The 16,385-nt window shown below is 44.0% G+C and overlaps 1 protein-coding gene across 3 annotated transcripts in view; it reads left to right on the top strand.

The window, feature by feature from the left end:
* Positions 1–9,952, top strand: part of PXYLP1 (2-phosphoxylose phosphatase 1) — a 62,792-nt gene extending 52,840 nt beyond the window's left edge. For 2 of the 3 annotated variants that reach the window (XM_011958104.1, XM_011958105.1), the window contains exons 4-5: positions 2,112–2,251; positions 7,579–9,949. In XM_011958104.1, coding sequence (XP_011813494.1) covers positions 2,112–2,251; positions 7,579–8,516 — 1,078 coding nt within the window. In that variant the 3' untranslated portion in view covers positions 8,517–9,949. Of the gene's footprint in view, positions 1–2,111; positions 2,252–7,578 lie in introns of all 3 variants that reach the window. The other variant, XM_011958103.1, reaches the window with a different exon arrangement.
* The last annotated feature ends 6,433 nt before the right edge of the window (positions 9,953–16,385 follow it).

Below are 16,385 nucleotides of genomic sequence, written 5' to 3'. Positions count from 1 at the left end.
ACCTAGGCTGGAGTACAGTGATATGATCACAGCTCACTGCAGCCTCTACCTCCTGGACTCATGCGATCCTTCTGCTTTAGCCTCCTGAGTGGCTGGGACTATAGGCCTGAGCCACCATGCCTGGCTAGTTTTTGTATTTTTTGTAGAGACATGGTCTCACTATGTCTCAAACTCCTGGCCCCAGGCAATCCTCCCACCTCAGCCTCCCAAAATGCTGGGATTACAGGCATGAGCCACTATGCCCGACCTGTTAGCTATTCTTTAAATGAAGTTTTTCTTCCACGAGTCTTCATCTTTGCATGCCAAAAACAAAAACAAACAAACAACAAAAACAAAACAAAACAAAAATAAAAAACATTGGAATGAATACAATTAGATATAATTAAGCAGTCGGATGCCCTGAAAACCTGGGTCATCTCAGCAAACACTTCCAGTTGTGAAATTCCATTTCTAAAATTGGCAGCAGAGCTTTCTTAGATCCTCAAAAAAATCTCCAACCTGAAATAATGGCCTGGCGCAGAACATTTGACTCCTGTTGATGGATACGCTTTGTTATGTGGATTACTCTTGGCAGCCTCATTGTCAGTCTGGACATTTTATTTCCCAGTTTGCAAACATTTATGTGCTTTAGCGTCAGGCAAAATAACATACCCTGTTTTTATGGAAAGGCATAACTCCTTTTAGCCATCCAGGGTGATTTATTAGACTATACTACATGTCTGGATTAGCATTCTCTAATTTAAAAACATATTTTTTAAAATACGGATTTTTTTTTTGCTTTGTGTTTTTGATAGATAATAAACTCATTTTGGCAGCCATTTTTAAAGCACTTTCAAAGGTAATTGGGCCTTCAGACAGCAGGGGTTTGCCATAAGAACTGTTTATCTTTGCTTCTTTTCATGTTGATTCTTACAGAATTTAGGCATGAACTACTCTATCTGTCCACTTCTCTTCAGCTGGAAAATGTATATACATTCATAGGCTACTTCATTATTCAAAGAAAAGATGTTTATATTCATAGATCATTTCATTATTCAGGGTAATTGTATATTAATGACTAGAAAGATTTACCACATATACTTTGTGGCAGAAATATAGATACTCTCCGATCTCATATATAAACTTTTTCTGACATTTATTATTACCCTATATTAAATGAGAGGTTGTATGTCCAAAATGTGGAGTGAATTGTAAGAGATCCTGGTTATTTTACTCAGTTAACAATTTTCCTAAAGGAAGATTTTTCAGAGGTCAGAAAAATTAAGGATTATGGGCAACCTTGGTAAAGGATAGGGTAGATTTTCTAGGAGGAAGGGATAGCTTGTGGAAAGTGGTGGAAGTGTTGAAGAATGAGGTGCGTTGTGTGTTGGAGGAAAGCAGGCCTTTGGCTTGGTGTGGCCAGAGCACAGTAGTAGGGTAGAGAGGGCCAGTGAGTACCAGGGCGGGGCCAGAACAGAGTGACAGGCTGTGTGTGGGCCCTTCCAGAAGGTGGTGATAGAGAAGGGTAGTGACTGGTCAGAGTTACCTTTTAAATCAATCCTTCTGGCTGTGGAGAAGGCAAGATTATTAGAGGGGCATGCTTAATCAGCAAGAAGACCAAGAAAGAGCCCATTGCCAGCCAGACAAAAGCTGCCTGAGGCCAGAACCCAGGTAGTAGCTGTGAGTATGAAGGAGAAGGGGATGGAAAAGCACCAGGAGGAAGAATCTGCAAGACATGGGGAGCAGACAACATGTGCAGGGGCAGGGAATGGAGAGAGTGGGACGACACCCAGTCTAGGCGTGACTGCTGAGTGGGTGTTGGCACCTCCCAGAGAGCAAGCCTGGAAGACGGTGCAGGCTGGGGAGCCGGAAGGTAGACAGCGAAGCTGAATCCCACAGTACTGAGTTCAGCAGAGGTTAGGAACTCCGGCCGACCTCACAGAGGGGATTTCATGTGTCAGTGTCAGTGGTTGAGAAATAATGAAATTGGAATTGCAAAGTGATTGAGCCGGTACCTGTTACTGTGGGTGCAAAAGGCCGCGACACACGTGGGATTTGGCTCGCTGAAGCTGGAAACTGTTTGGACTCCTCTGTAGCGCTCTGACCTCTAACTCTCTCTATCATCTCTCCAGGAAACCATATCACCCAAAACTGGAAGCTTTCGTTAGTCACATGTCAAAAGGATCCGGAGCCTCTTTCGAAAGCCCCTTGAACTCCTTGCCTCTTTACCCAAATCACCCGCTGTGTGAGATGGGAGAGCTCACCCAGACAGGTATGTGTGACAGCCACGTGCTCAGGGGTTCCCCCACCCGCTCTTCTGCTTGCATACCTTCCGAGCAGTTCTCCTGGGCGGGGTGCTGTGCAGCTCAGAGGGGTAAGCAAGGACTGGCTCTGCGAGGAGCTCGTTCACCAGGGCCTCTAAATAAACATCAGAGTTATCAAAACTAAATAGAACCTTTCTCCTTCTTACAAAAACAATACGTGTTCATGAAGATAAATTAGGAAAGACAAGTAAAAGGAAGAAAAAGTGTAAGCAACCGTAATTCCACCACAGAAATAGACCCTTAAGAGTAACCCTTCTTCCTGTGCTTATGCGCGTACACATCTTACTAAACACACTATTTCATAACCCACTTTTCCACTCAACACATTTTGATAATATTTCCCTATGAATAACTGTTTATCCACAACATCATTTGTGATAGCTCCATATTCTTTCACTCTGGATGGGCAATTGATCCTTTATTTAACTAATCTCATGTTCTCAGATGTCTCTAACAAGACGTCTAATAGGTTTTCACGTACAAGACCTCAGGGAGGAAAATGCGTGGCACATTTCTCCTGCGCGTGGAGTTTGTTTGGCTGAGCTAAGTTCTCACGGAAGTGCAGCTTTCCCTCTGCAGTCCTGGTCAGACCATGTGCAGTCAGTTCACCGTCAGGGTAGGTTGGTGAGTTAACTGTGGAGTCATCTTTGCTGGAAATAGAGGAACAGGTGGTCCTTCAAGAGGTTTCAGTTTTCTGATTCTTCAGTCTGGAACCTCAGAGGACCTTCACTTGGTCACCAGTCTTTATGGGTGAATTGGGAAGACCCATCGGCCATGTTCTATTTTCATGTTGCATCAGCCTCTTAGGACCTCAGCGGGGATGGGGGGAAGGTCCATGTCCTATAGTTGGCCCTCTTAGGTTTTGCCGTTATTATTAGGGGAATGGTATTGGGTGACAGAGTGGAGCAAGCTGAAGCCTCTGGAGGACTAGCCATGGCTAAGGAGTTGTGTCAAAAGCCTTTGGCAATTAGTTCCACATGCATTACTTTAGAACAAGGGTTTTCATCCTAACAGATCCAACACCCTCTTTGATTACACAATTAACTATTTTGCAATCTCCCTCAACTATCATGAAGTGAAATTTAAATATAATATAACCAGCCGGGCATGGTGCCTCGCTCCTGTAATCCCAGCACTTTGGGAGGCTGAGGCAGGAGAATCGTTTGAGCCCAAGGGTTTGAGAGCAGCCTGAGCAACATAGTGGAGTCCCATCTCTACAAACAATTTTTTAAAATTAGCCAAGTATGGTGGCACGTGCCTGTAGTCCCAGCTACTCAGGTGCTGAGGTGGGAGGACCACTTGAGCCCAGGGGAGGTCAAGGCTGCAGTGAACCATGATCATGCCACTGCACTCCAGCCTGAGTGACAGAATGAGGCCTGTCTCAATAAATGAATGAATGAATGAATGAATGAATGAAATCTTTCTATGCAGTTAATTATTTAAAAGTCATACCAGGGTACCCAGCTATAACAAACAAAAAGAAACTGATTTATTACCTAATTATATGTGTCTCAGTATAAATGCTAAAGAACAGCTACACTAGAAAATAGAATGAAATCTTCAAATGCTTGTACATAAATGTGACTCTGACAGCTACAAATGCACATGATTGATGGATGCTGTATTGGCGACTCTAATACCACATGTTAGGACATGGTTTTTCTGAAATTCTGATCAAAACAAAGTGTAGATGTTCCTTAGTTTATATTGTATTTCTGGAAAATTCAGCCAACGTTAATATTATTCAAAAATGGTTTTGTGTTCCAGACACAAAAAAGCAGAATTAGATTCTACAGGCTAAAGTACTCAAATATGTTTTGTACGTGATGGAGTGTCTTGTGCTGCATTCAAAAGTTTTGTGGGACAGAGACACGTGTCCTTTCTGGAGACTCTCTAGCCCCCAGCCCCCACCCACCAGGTGCCAAGAATGCCCTTCCCCATATTATTGTGATAACTCCACCCCCTAGCCCTGTCTGAAGGCCGTAGCACTCTTGCTGAGAACTGCTGGTTAGACTCTCTGGTTAAAAATAACAGAAACCACTTCAAGCGAAAAAGGGAAATTTATTATAAGGATTCAGGAATGACTCACAGACTCCAAGACCAAGAGTTTGATCAGACCTCTAGAGACTGGAACCAGGAATAAAAAAGCTCTCTTGTCCCTGCTTCTCTCTCTGATTTTTTGCTGTGTCTATCAACAGAATTACAATCCCAGCCACACATACACAGACGAATTTGCAAATCCAAATTCTTGAGAGAGAGAGAATCCTTGAGGTCCTAGGGGTTAGCATCCATCAGCCCTGGCTAACAGGTCAGGGTGACTGTGCAGAGAACAGGAGGTGAGGGTGCCAGTCTCTGGATCCAGGAGCTGCTACCTGAGAAGAGGCTGGGGGGTTGGTCCTCACACACCTAATCATTCATTCAGATCTTTGTACTCCACTCATCTATCATTGTCATTGTTTCTAAATTAGTATTACTCTAGAAATCATTTTTGTAATACTGTCTGCTCCTGTTTCCTCATTCTCTTTTAATGGTCACTTTTATTTCTATTTTAAATATCATAAAAAATGCATGGCTGTTGTAAACAGCTTTTGTCCCTGGTGCACTTATGGCAGCCCACAGTAACTATGTAAGATAAGATTGCTCACGAGTGCCTACCCTGTTGAAGATGCTTTGGCAGCTGCTGAGTGTGAGAGGGGTAGCAGGATGAATAGGACCCTCCTGCCTGTCCTAAAGGAGCCTGCAGCTGCAGCACACAATGCGTGTGGAGACAACTGCCTGTAATGCCGGATACTGCAGGGCCTTAGAGAGTAAACACAGGCCTTAGAGTCAGACAGACCTGTAGCATGGGGAGGAGCCTGTCTTCCCAGTGGCTGGTGGTGAATTCGATGAGGTAGCATGTGTAGAGTGCCTAGTGCAGTGCTGGCATATGAGAGGCTCCCAATAAATGCAGTTGATGTCGTTATGGTCCAGCAGCATATGGGAAGAGGAAGGAATTATTAACTTGACCAGGGAGAAGATGAAGGAAAGCACTACAAAGAAGGTGGTGTTGGAGCCAGGCCCTGGGAGGATTTCTCTAGGGAGAGAAAGGGGAACAGTATGAACAAAGCCATGAAGATGCAGGCTGTGTTTGGCAAGTATAAGAAGCCCTAAATAGCTAGAACTTAGTATTTCAGCATGAAAATGTAAGGGACTAAGAGCATAAAATTAGGACCAGATGGGGCCTTGGGTTTTAGCTCTGCCACTTTTTAACTGTGAATGGTTCAAGGCCTTCATTTCTTCATCTATAAAATAAGGAAAATGGGGATAATAATAATAATATACCTTCTTCATTGGGTTTCTGTTTTTCCGAGGATTAAATGAGAAAGCCCTGGCACACAGTAAGCACTCTAACTTTATGTGGCCTAACCAAATAAAATAGGCCCAGCAGTGAACTAGGGCGAGACACAGAATCTTAATGTTTGTCTCTCACGGTGTGCGTGTTTTTTGCAAAGCGTCTTGGAAATGCTAAAGCCTGTTCCAGCCTTTAGTTCCTGGGTTCCTGGGGCAGTTCTGCTCTCAGCACTCTTCATTCACAGCAGGACCCAGACATCCTTTGTGGGTTTTGCTGAGCTGTTGCCTTTCCCGGGGGAAGGTATTTCCCTCTGTCTCACAGTTTTCAGCTGAAGTTGTCTCATCTCTGCAGTGGGATTTTTCATACTGCTTGGACATCTGGATAAACGGTGTCACTGGTCTCAGGGCCTGTGTGTAGAACTCATGCCCATGACAGATTGTGTCCTGCTACCTCCTACTACAGGATGAGAGTGAGCTTGTTTTTGTCTTGGGTTGCCTTCTCTGCTTAAAGATAAGGGTTTTTCCAGTTTTTTGTTTTTTTATATAAGTAGAAATATTTTATTATTTAATGTTTACAGAAACAAAAATAATGGATATAATTTGCACATCCATTAAGAGAAGAATTACAGGATATATTATGTAATATTATATAGCCAATATAAGATTTGAGTCAATGTGTTATTTTATAACCAATAAAAAATTTTAAAATTGTTCATTTATTTGATTTCTACAAGGTATTGAGTGAGAAAAGAAAGATTACATAGGCAAATATACATATCATCTTTTCATACCTTTGTGAAATGATGTTAAAAATATTCCTATATGCTATGTATGCATGTATTAGGTATAAATGTTGTGTAGATTTAATTATATGGGCTAGTTAATTCCCTAAGTGGGGACATTGGTGGGGATGATATCCAGGGCAGGAAAAGACAAGCTATTACTGTAACTGCATAACAGATGACAAAACTTAATGGCTTAAAGCAGTAATTCTCAAATGGGAGTGATTTTGGTTTTTCCAGTTTTAAAAGTTAATTTATTATACTGTGATAGTTCAAAACTAAAACAGTACTAAGAGGTAAACTTTAAATTCTTGCTTCTACCCATGTTCCATCCACCTCATTTTCGTACCTCCATCACCCCCAAGGAACCATTGAGATTAGTTTCTTATACAACGTTCCGAAGTTTCTTTATGCAAAACTCAGGCAACTGCAAATACACATTCTTATTTTTCCCTCTTTTTCGTTTTAAAGGAGCATAATCAACATACTGCTCTACACTTGGCTTTTTTCAAGTATTCTGTCTGGGTATCAGGAGATTCTTCCATCTCATACAGAGAGTGCATGTGTGTTGACGAGTCTGTAAAGCCCTCAGGATCAGGCAGAACGTGCCCAGCAGGTTATCAGAGAATATTCGGTTGGCAGGCTGGGGAGGGTGGGGTCATGGAGGGGACTCTCCAGCAGTGCGGAGACAACAGCAAGCAGGGAATCTGCGGTCAGCCTTCGCCTGAGCGGTTTCACTGAGCACTCCCTGCACATGGAGGAAAGCTGGACAGGAGGGAAAAACCTCTCCTTAGGCCCATGCAATTACAGATATCCCCTGGCCGGGCGACTCCTAACCCTGAGACCCACCAGTCACAACACTCTCCCCAGGGAAGAGGCCGGTCTGGAGGACAGCTGCGAGGCAGATGGTCCAAAGGCCGTGGTTCCCAAGGCCAGGGCCCCACTCTGCTCATCCTTCATGGATACCCCCAAGAGGCTCCCTTCACAGGCTGTTGTGAACTGGAGCTTGTAACTTCCACACCACGGGGAAACAGGCTGGATGCCATTCTCTTGCACTACACTCTGCCCTAAAACACTCCAGAGCTGGACACTGACTCCACCTCCCCTTGCTGTTTCTTTTGCTCAGCTGGAAGTAAGGAAAGCTTTGTGTGCTTGTGTTTCAGGAGTCGTGCAGCATTTGCAGAACGGCCAGCTGCTGAGGGACATCTATCTAAAGAAACACAAACTCCTGCCCAATGATTGGTCTGCAGACCAGCTGTATTTAGAGACCACTGGGAAAAGTCGGACCCTACAAAGTGGGCTGGCCCTGCTTTATGGCTTTCTCCCAGATTTTGACTGGAAGAAGATTTATTTCAGGCACCAGCCAAGTGCGCTGTTCTGCTCTGGAAGCTGCTATTGCCCGGTAAGAAACCAGTATCTGGAAAAGGAGCAGCGTCGTCAGTACCTCCTACGTTTGAAAAACAGCCAGCTGGAGAAGACTTACGGGGAGATGGCCAAGATCGTGGATGTCCCCACCAAGCAGCTTCGAGCTGCCAACCCCATAGACTCCATGCTCTGCCACCTCTGCCACAATGTCAGCTTTCCCTGTACCAGAAATGGCTGCGTCGACATGGAGCACTTCAAGGTAATTAAGACCCATCAGATCGAGGATGAAAGGGAGAGACGGGAGAAGAAATTGTACCTTGGGTATTCTCTCCTGGGTGCCCACCCCATCCTGAACCAAACCATCAGCCGGATGCAGCGTGCCACCGAGGGCAGGAAAGAAGAGCTCTTTGCCCTCTACTCTGCTCACGATGTCACTCTGTCACCAGTTCTCAGTGCCTTGGGCCTTTCAGAAGCCAGATTCCCAAGGTTTGCAGCCAGGTTGATCTTTGAGCTTTGGCAAGACAGAGAAAAGCCCAATGAACATTCCGTCCGGATTCTTTACAATGGCGTCGATGTCACATTCCACACCTCTTTCTGCCAAGACCACCACAAGCGTTCTCCCAAGCCCATGTGCCCGTTTGAAAACCTGGTCCGCTTTGTCAAAAGGGACATGTTTGTAGCCCTGGGTGGCAGTAGTACAAATTATTATGATGCATGTCACAGGGAAGGATTCTAAAAGGTATGCAGTACAGAGGTATAGAATCTGTGCCAATACAGGGCACTGGGAAAAGTCCACTTCTAGTTCTGTCTGTTGCTAAGGGTAGAAGATCATTGCTTTTTAAAGGCTAAATATTGTTTGTGGGAACCACAGATGGTTGGGGTTGAACAGTAAGCACGTTGCTGTAATGTGGTATGTGAATTTCTTGGTACAAAATGGCCAGTTCATAGAGGAATAGAAGGTATTTGTCACAGCCAGAGTTTGCTTAGAATGCCAGAATAATGTAGTTCAAGACCCGAAGTCACCAATCCAAGTTTGCACTCTTCTGGCCTGCCCCATGGTACTATGTGATGGAACCAGCACACCTCAGCCAAAAATTTTTTAATCTTAGACATTTTTACCTTGCCCTTTTTAAGAATTTCTTAAAGTGATTTATCTAAAATAGGGGTTGCAAACTTTTTCTGTAAAGGGCCAGATTGTAAATATTTCAGACTACGTGGACCAAAAGGCCACATACAGTCTCTGTCATAACTACTCAACTCTGTTCCTGAAGCAGGAAAGCAACCACAGACAGTATGTAAAGGAATATGTGTAGCTGGGTTCCCAGGCCAGACAAAACAGATGGTGGCCAGATTTGGCTCCTGGGCTGTAGTTTGCTAACCCCTAATCTAAAAAATAGGCTATTCTACAATTGCACGTCCAGCACTTTGAGAACGAGTTGAATACCAAGAATTATTTAATGGTTCCTCCAATAACTTCTGCTAGAAACACAGAATTTGGTCTGTGTCTGACACTAGAACAAAACTTGAGGGTAAGTAAACATTGAATTAGAATGAATCATAGAAAACTGATTAGAAGAATACTTGATGTTCTTGATGATTGTGTTACAAGATAGTTTTAAGTATGTTCTAAATATTTGCTGTAGTCTATTTGCTGTATATGCTGAAATTTTTGTATGCCATTTAGTATTTTTATAGTTTAGGAAAATATTTTCTAAGACCAGTTTTAGATGACTCTTATTCCTGATGTAATATTCAGTGTACTGTACCTGCTTGGTGGTTAGAAGGAGGCTAGAAGATGAATTCAGGCACTTTCTTCCAATAAAGCTAATTATGGCTCATTCCTTTTGACAAGCCGTAGAATTGGGTTCGTTTTTAAACCATTTTCATCAGTTTCAAATGGTAAATTCTGATTGATTTTTAAATACGTTTTTGGAAGAACTTTGCTATTAGATAGTTTACAGATCTTTATAAGGTGTTTTATATATTAGAAGCAATTATGATTACATCTGTGATTTCTGAACTAATGGTGCTAATTCAGAGATATGGGAAGTGTAAGTGAGATTCTCTGGCGTCATTGGCATTCCAACTTTTTCTCTTTGTTTTTGTCCAATGTTGCATTTGAATATGTCTGTTTCTATAAATAAATTTTTGAAAAATACCTATACTATACAACTCACGGTTTGTACCTGTAAAGTCACTCGAGTTATTTTCAAGTGAGAGCCAGTATTTTATTTTTCCCCCTTCATTCAAATGTCATGCAGAGAACCAGTATTTTACAATTTTATTTTAACTGCTTCACTTATTGCTGAAAGTTGTGTTCTCTCTCAAGTATTCAAAGACTGTGTTTTTTTTTCTACCCACTCACAATATATCTGAATTAGAACTGCTAAACACAGCTTGAAGATTTAAAAATAAAAGTGACTCAGAAGATTTTTTTAAAAATCAATTGATAGTATCTGTTGGTAAAAGTAAATATTGTGGCTAAGAGTCAACATCAGAAGTGTAGATAAAAGTTTTGTCTTCTAAGACACTGGTACACACAGCATTAAAATATCTTCCTCACTATCAAGTTCCGAGACACTTCATTCCATTACAAACACTAAGCACAGAGGTGAGATCAGTGGACATAGTTATAGGCCTTGGTTTCTGGGCAGTGGTCTAATGACTTAGTTCATGACAGGCCTGGGTGTATACATACATAATTTAGCTTCCTTGTTTTTATGATTGATACATGCCCACTAGAAAATAACCAATACTGAAAAACAACTTCAGAAGTGACGTTCTCATCTAATCCTGCCTCCAGAGGTAACATTGTGAGCTGTCTGACAGATATTCTTCTGGAAAAGTTCCATGCAGATTCAGAAGTATATGTAGTTTTTAATAGGAACTAGATCATTTTATATATATGTAAATATAATATGTGTGTGTGTATGACTTGCTTCCCTTAAAAATATTTTTCCTTTAAAACTATTTTTTATTGGCCAGGCGCGGTGGCTCACACCTGTATTCCCAGCACTTTGAGAGGCCAAGGAGGGGCGTGGATCACGAGGTCAGGAGATCAAGACCATCCTGGCTAACACGGTGAAACCCCGTGGCTACTAAAATTAGCCAGACGTGGTGGCAGGCACCTGTAGTCCCAGTTACTCGGGAGACTGAGGCAGGACAATGGCGTGAACCCGGGAGGCGGAGCTTGCAGTGAGCTGAGATCACGCCACTGCACTCCAGCCTGGGCAACAGAGCGAGACTCCATCTCAAAAAAAAAAAAAAGTACTAACTTGTATCTTTTAATAGTATGTCTTAGAAGTATTTCTCACTAACTTGCTTCCCTTAACAGTATGTCTTAAAGATATTTTCATGTTAAGATGATAGATGATTGATTGATTGTGTATAAATGTAGATGGCTCTTTGTAGCCACTGAATAATTAAAAATCCATGAAACTTAAAACCAAGGTACTAAAAACAGGACTACAAGGCTTTACACAGAACAAAGTAGAGACTTCATTGTGGCTTCAGGTATTTATTGATGTAAGTTTTGTTTTTGTTTTTGTTTTTGTTTTGAGATGGAGTTTCACTCTGTTGCCCAGGCTGGAGTGCAGTGGCATGATCTCGACTCACTGTAACCTCTGCCAGGTTCAAGTGATTCTCCTGTGTCAGCTTCCTGAGTAGCTGGGATTACAGGTGTGCACCACCACGCCCGGCTAATTTTGTATTTTTAGTAGAGACAGGGTGTCTCCATGTTGGTCAGACTGGTTTTGAACTCCCACCCGCCTCTGCCTTCCATAGTGCTGGGGTTACATGCATGAACCACCGTGCCCAGCCTGATGTAAGTATATTCTTTCTCTAACTTCGCTTTAAATGAAATTGAGGAACTTAATCTAATATTGCTATTAAGCCTATTTGAGGGTTTTCATAGCCATAGCAGAATTAGACTTTCTGGAAGATTTAGGTGATTCCTTTTCCCAGAAGTCTTAAGGACTGATTAGAGAGAGGCAGAGATACATGCTTCCATTTCTCTGAATCTCTGGGAAGCCTTCTGAACAGATTTAGCAGCCTGGACAAGGGTGGATGTGCCCCTGTGTGTTTAAACACAACCACAAGTAGCAGAAAATAGCTGGCGTTTATGTTGCACTTGTGGCTTTAAGAGCAGCCAGCACAGAGCTCTGGCCTAAACACCAGTTAACTCCCATTGCCCAAGGCCACTGAACTGAATGTTTGGGTTGTCCCCCTGTATTTGTGCCTGCCCAGCAGCCAGCTCAGATGAGTAATAGCTTCTGCTGAAGAGGAAGTGGCTGAACGCATTAGAGCAGCTGGGCAGGCCTTCTTGAAGCCCGACTGCCAGCGGAGACTGGCCCTGATGAGGAGAAGGCATCCCTGAGGGCCAGCTCAGCTCCTGAGAGCTACAGAGCCCCTCAGCAGAGGGATGGCCTGAGGCCTGCCTTTGGGACAACTTTGTCAGCAGTAAAGTTGCCATGTAGTGCCAACTACATGGGTTCCACAAGTGTTTCTTCATCAATCTTCACAACATTCTGAGGAAAGTCCTAGTTCCCTAATGTGAATGAGGAAAACAGGCGGCGGCTGCGGGGTTCCGGCAGGGGTTGAAGTCACTTTTTCAAAGGAAGAGTCGGAGCTGAGTCTAACTCACGTTCACACGATACCAGTGAACTGAAGAGCACTTAACAGCTGGGCACGGTGGCTCATGCCTGTCACCCCAGCACATTGACAGGCCGAGGCGGGAGGACTGCTTGAGCCCAGGAATTTGAGATGAGCCTGGGTGACATAGGGAGACCCTATCTCTACAAAAAATTTAAAAAATTAGCTGGGAGTGGTGGCACATGCCTGTGGTCCCAGCTCCTTGGGAGGCTAAGATGGAAGGATTGTTTAAACCCACGGCGGTTGAGGCTGCATTGAGCCGTGATTGTGCCACTGCACTCCATGTGGGTGACAGAGTAAGACCCTGTCTCAAAACAAAACAAAACAACAAAACAAAACAAAAACCACTATATGAGATACCATGGGAACATTTACACCATTTCATTAATCTTCACAGTAGTCCTACCAGATACTATATTTGCTGGCAAATATCGATGAATAATATAATGGGGTTAAAGCAGTTCTACATTTAAATCTAAACGGTTAGGGGAACATTCCAACTCTGTCTCTAACCATCTGTGGCTTGCTATTCTTAAGAAAACTTACAATGTAAAATGTATCTTTGCAGCAGTTACATTACATTCAACCACTAGGGGGCAGCATCAACACAATTTTTCAGTCTTCCATCTGTAAAGGAAGCAGGGTAGTTTGAGGGTGTTTTAATAGGTTGAGCAGCTGTCCAGGTTTGCCTGGCACTGAGTAGTTTCCCAGGATGAGGGGCTTTCAGTGCTTAAAAAACAGGAAAGTCCCAGGCAAACTGGAACAATTTGGTTACCCTGGTGTTCTATGTTGAGACAGTAGTGAGAAACTACTGTCATTCCCACTTTTACAGAAAAGAGAACCACAGGAGTAGTTCGTCTGAGGCTCCACATAGCTGCTGGTGTGCAGCAGAGCTGGGACTCCCGCTGTGCCCATTTCACACGCAGGACCATGCTCTTAAGCAGGGTATATGATAATGCTTCCTGAACCATTTAGGACTGCCTTTGGTTCCGTGCTACCGAAACCTGATGACAGTGGCCTAAGCAATAAAGCCTTTCACTCTCGCCCGTGGTACCATGATGTCATCAGGAACCCAGACTCCCGTTCACCTCTCACTGGCCAGAGTGGGGCCCCTTGGCTTCCTCCACTGTAAAGGAGTCTAGGGAAGTGAGGATCTTTATTGGGCACAATGCTGTCCCAAACAAGCTCAGCCTCCTTTTACTTGAGGAAAAAGGGAAGGTGGTATTGGGTAGAGAACTAGCAGTGACTACCACACTCTCCAAAGCCACCTTTACACCAAAGGTGTGGATGCTGCGCCACCCAGATCCCCCACTTTAGGACTTCTTCCCCCAGTTGCTGGTGGTGCTGAGCTGTCAGTGCTTTCAGGGCACTGCTCTGGAGCAGAGAGCCATCTGCTAAAGGACATGATCCTTCCCAGGGCAGCCACATCCAATGATTGGTCAGAATAGGGATTGGAAGGCCCAGGGACAACCTGAGGAGCCATCCCAGCTTCACAGCTCCTTTGGGGTCAGCCAAGGCCTTAAGATTGCAACACAGCCCAACTTCTGTCTCATCCAGCATCCTTCACAGCGTTGAGAGCACTCCCCAGCAACCCCCTGCACCCACATCTGTCTCAGAATCTGCCTCCTGGGAACTGACCTGAATGGAAGGCAAGCAAATCCTAGAGGCTAAGATCTCTGCTAGCATGGGCAGGAAAGCTGGACTTATTTCTAGAAAAGGGATAAGTGTCTATTGATGACCAATAGATCTTCTATCACTGCCTTCGAGAGGCTTACCATTTTATTACAGAAGCTAAGTATGCACATATGAAGCAGTAGGAAAAATTTGATTTCAGACAATCCAAAGCTAATTACAGAGGGCTGTGACACCAAGACTTACCATTTGTTAAACATGTACCATGGGCTGGACACTAGGCTGAGCATCCAACTAACGTAGTCTGTGCATCTCACAGTATGAGCGAGCACCTGAAGAAAGCATTTATTATCCCCATTTCCCTAGTAAGGACAGCTCTGAGCTCTGAAGCTCAGAGGTAGTCATGTATGTAAGATCGCACAGTCAGTAGTAAGCGGCCAACTCAGGACTGGAATGTGAATTATCCTAGACTATAAAGCTCTTCCAGGTCCCTCTAGCTTGGTACCTCTCCCTGCACCCCCTATTCCATTATGACCAGTCAAGAGTCTACTCTGCTCAGGGGGATGATCCCCTTCTCGCATCTCTGTTATGGATATTTATATTTCTAGCTCCTTTTGTTTCTTTTCCCATTTTTTCCTAATGTAGCTTTTCCAAGAAAATAGAATCTTCTTATAACAGATTGTCTCAGCCTGGGCTCCCTTGAAGCAGACCGTGAGGAAAAAAAAAAAGCTTAAATGTAGGTAGTTTGTTAAGTTTGTTAGGGGATGTGGTCCCAAAGAGGCAGGAGTGAAAGATAGAGGGGACAGAAGGGGAAGGAGGGAAAGCCAATGTAAGGATGCGTAAGGAGGTAACTGGTCCTCTATCCCAGAGGACCTCCTAAGAAGGCTTGGGAAATACATCTCAGAAGTGTTCACTTGTGGGAAACATTTATCCATTGGCTCCCATCTACAGCTGCCTTCCCTGCTCTGCTGAATTGCACGTGCACTACTGCCCAGCAGGAGGGTGCCCTGTACACCACGTACTGCCCTGTACACCATAGCATCAGAGAAACCCTAGGGCAGGAAGCAAGAGAATCTCTCTCTCTCTCTCTCCCCCCCCCCACCCCCATGTGTGGACACAGTAAGAAGGTGGCTATCTGCAAGCCAGGAAGACAGCCCTTACTAGCAATTGAAAGTGCTGTCTCCCTGACCTTGGACTTCTCAGCCTCCAGACCTGTGAGAATAAATGTCTGTTATTTAAGGCAAAAAAGAGAGAAATCAGTGACTGGAAAAAGACTAAGAGGGTTGGAAGCGGAGCACGAGACGCATTTTATGTGCAGGATGGGCCAGCACTTGTTGAGCATTTCAGTGCCCAAGACATGCAGTGTGCTTTTTATGTAGAGCTTTGTTTCATCTCACAGTAACCTGTGACTTAGAGATTATCATCCCTTTTTTTTTTTTTTTTTTTTGAGACAAGTTCTCACCCTTGTCATCCAGGCAGAAGTACAGTGGCAGTAATAGCTCACTGCAGCCTCAAGCTCCTGGGCTCAAGCAATCCTCCCACCTCAGCCTCCCGAGTAGCTGGGATTGCAGGCACGAGCCACCACACTCAGCTAATTTTCATATATATATATATATGTGTGTGTGTGTGTGTGTGTGTGTGTGTGTGTGTGTATATATATATATATATATATATATATGAGATGGGGTCTTGCTGTGTTGCTCAGGTTGGTCTCAAACTCCTGGACTCAAGCAATCTGCCTGCCTCAGCCTCCCACAGTGCTGGTATTACAGGCATGAGCCACCCTGCCCAGCCTATCATCCCCATTTTTAAGACAGGGAAAGACACTAAGAGTAGAGGTCACTTGCCAAGGCCTCTCAGTCAGGAAGTGGCAGAACTGGGAGGCAAACCAATCTGACTCAAGCCCTTACTCATAGTCATTATATCATTATATTAAACATTCCTCACAGGGGTCTACAGAAAGCATGTGTGATGGCTTACCAATACATACTAAATATTTCGCTCCGGCATATATGGATTGTACATTCATGACAGCATAAATCAAATTAAAAACCCTTCCTTGGCCCTCCACAGCCTTCCAAATAAAATCCAGGCTCCCTAAGGTAACCCATGAGGCCCTCCAGGGTCTGGTTCCCACCTACGTCTCCAGCTTTCTTACTTGTAATAAGTATAAGGATGAAGGGTGTGTACATGGACTGCAGTTGTTGATGGATTTTCTGCATGTCTGGAAGATAGAAAAAGAGTCTTGGCATCATGGTATGGGGTGTGAGACTGACAGGATCTCTGAGAGGACAGTCGCTTCCAGAGCACTTCAGAAGCCAGT

The sequence above is a fragment of the Colobus angolensis genome, unplaced genomic scaffold (genome assembly GCF_000951035.1).
Source record: "Colobus angolensis palliatus isolate OR3802 unplaced genomic scaffold, Cang.pa_1.0 Scaffold46, whole genome shotgun sequence".
Lineage (NCBI taxonomy): Eukaryota > Metazoa > Chordata > Mammalia > Primates > Cercopithecidae > Colobus > Colobus angolensis.
The sequence above is the reverse complement of the archived record's forward strand: the minus strand, read 5'-3'. Positions and strand labels throughout refer to the sequence as shown.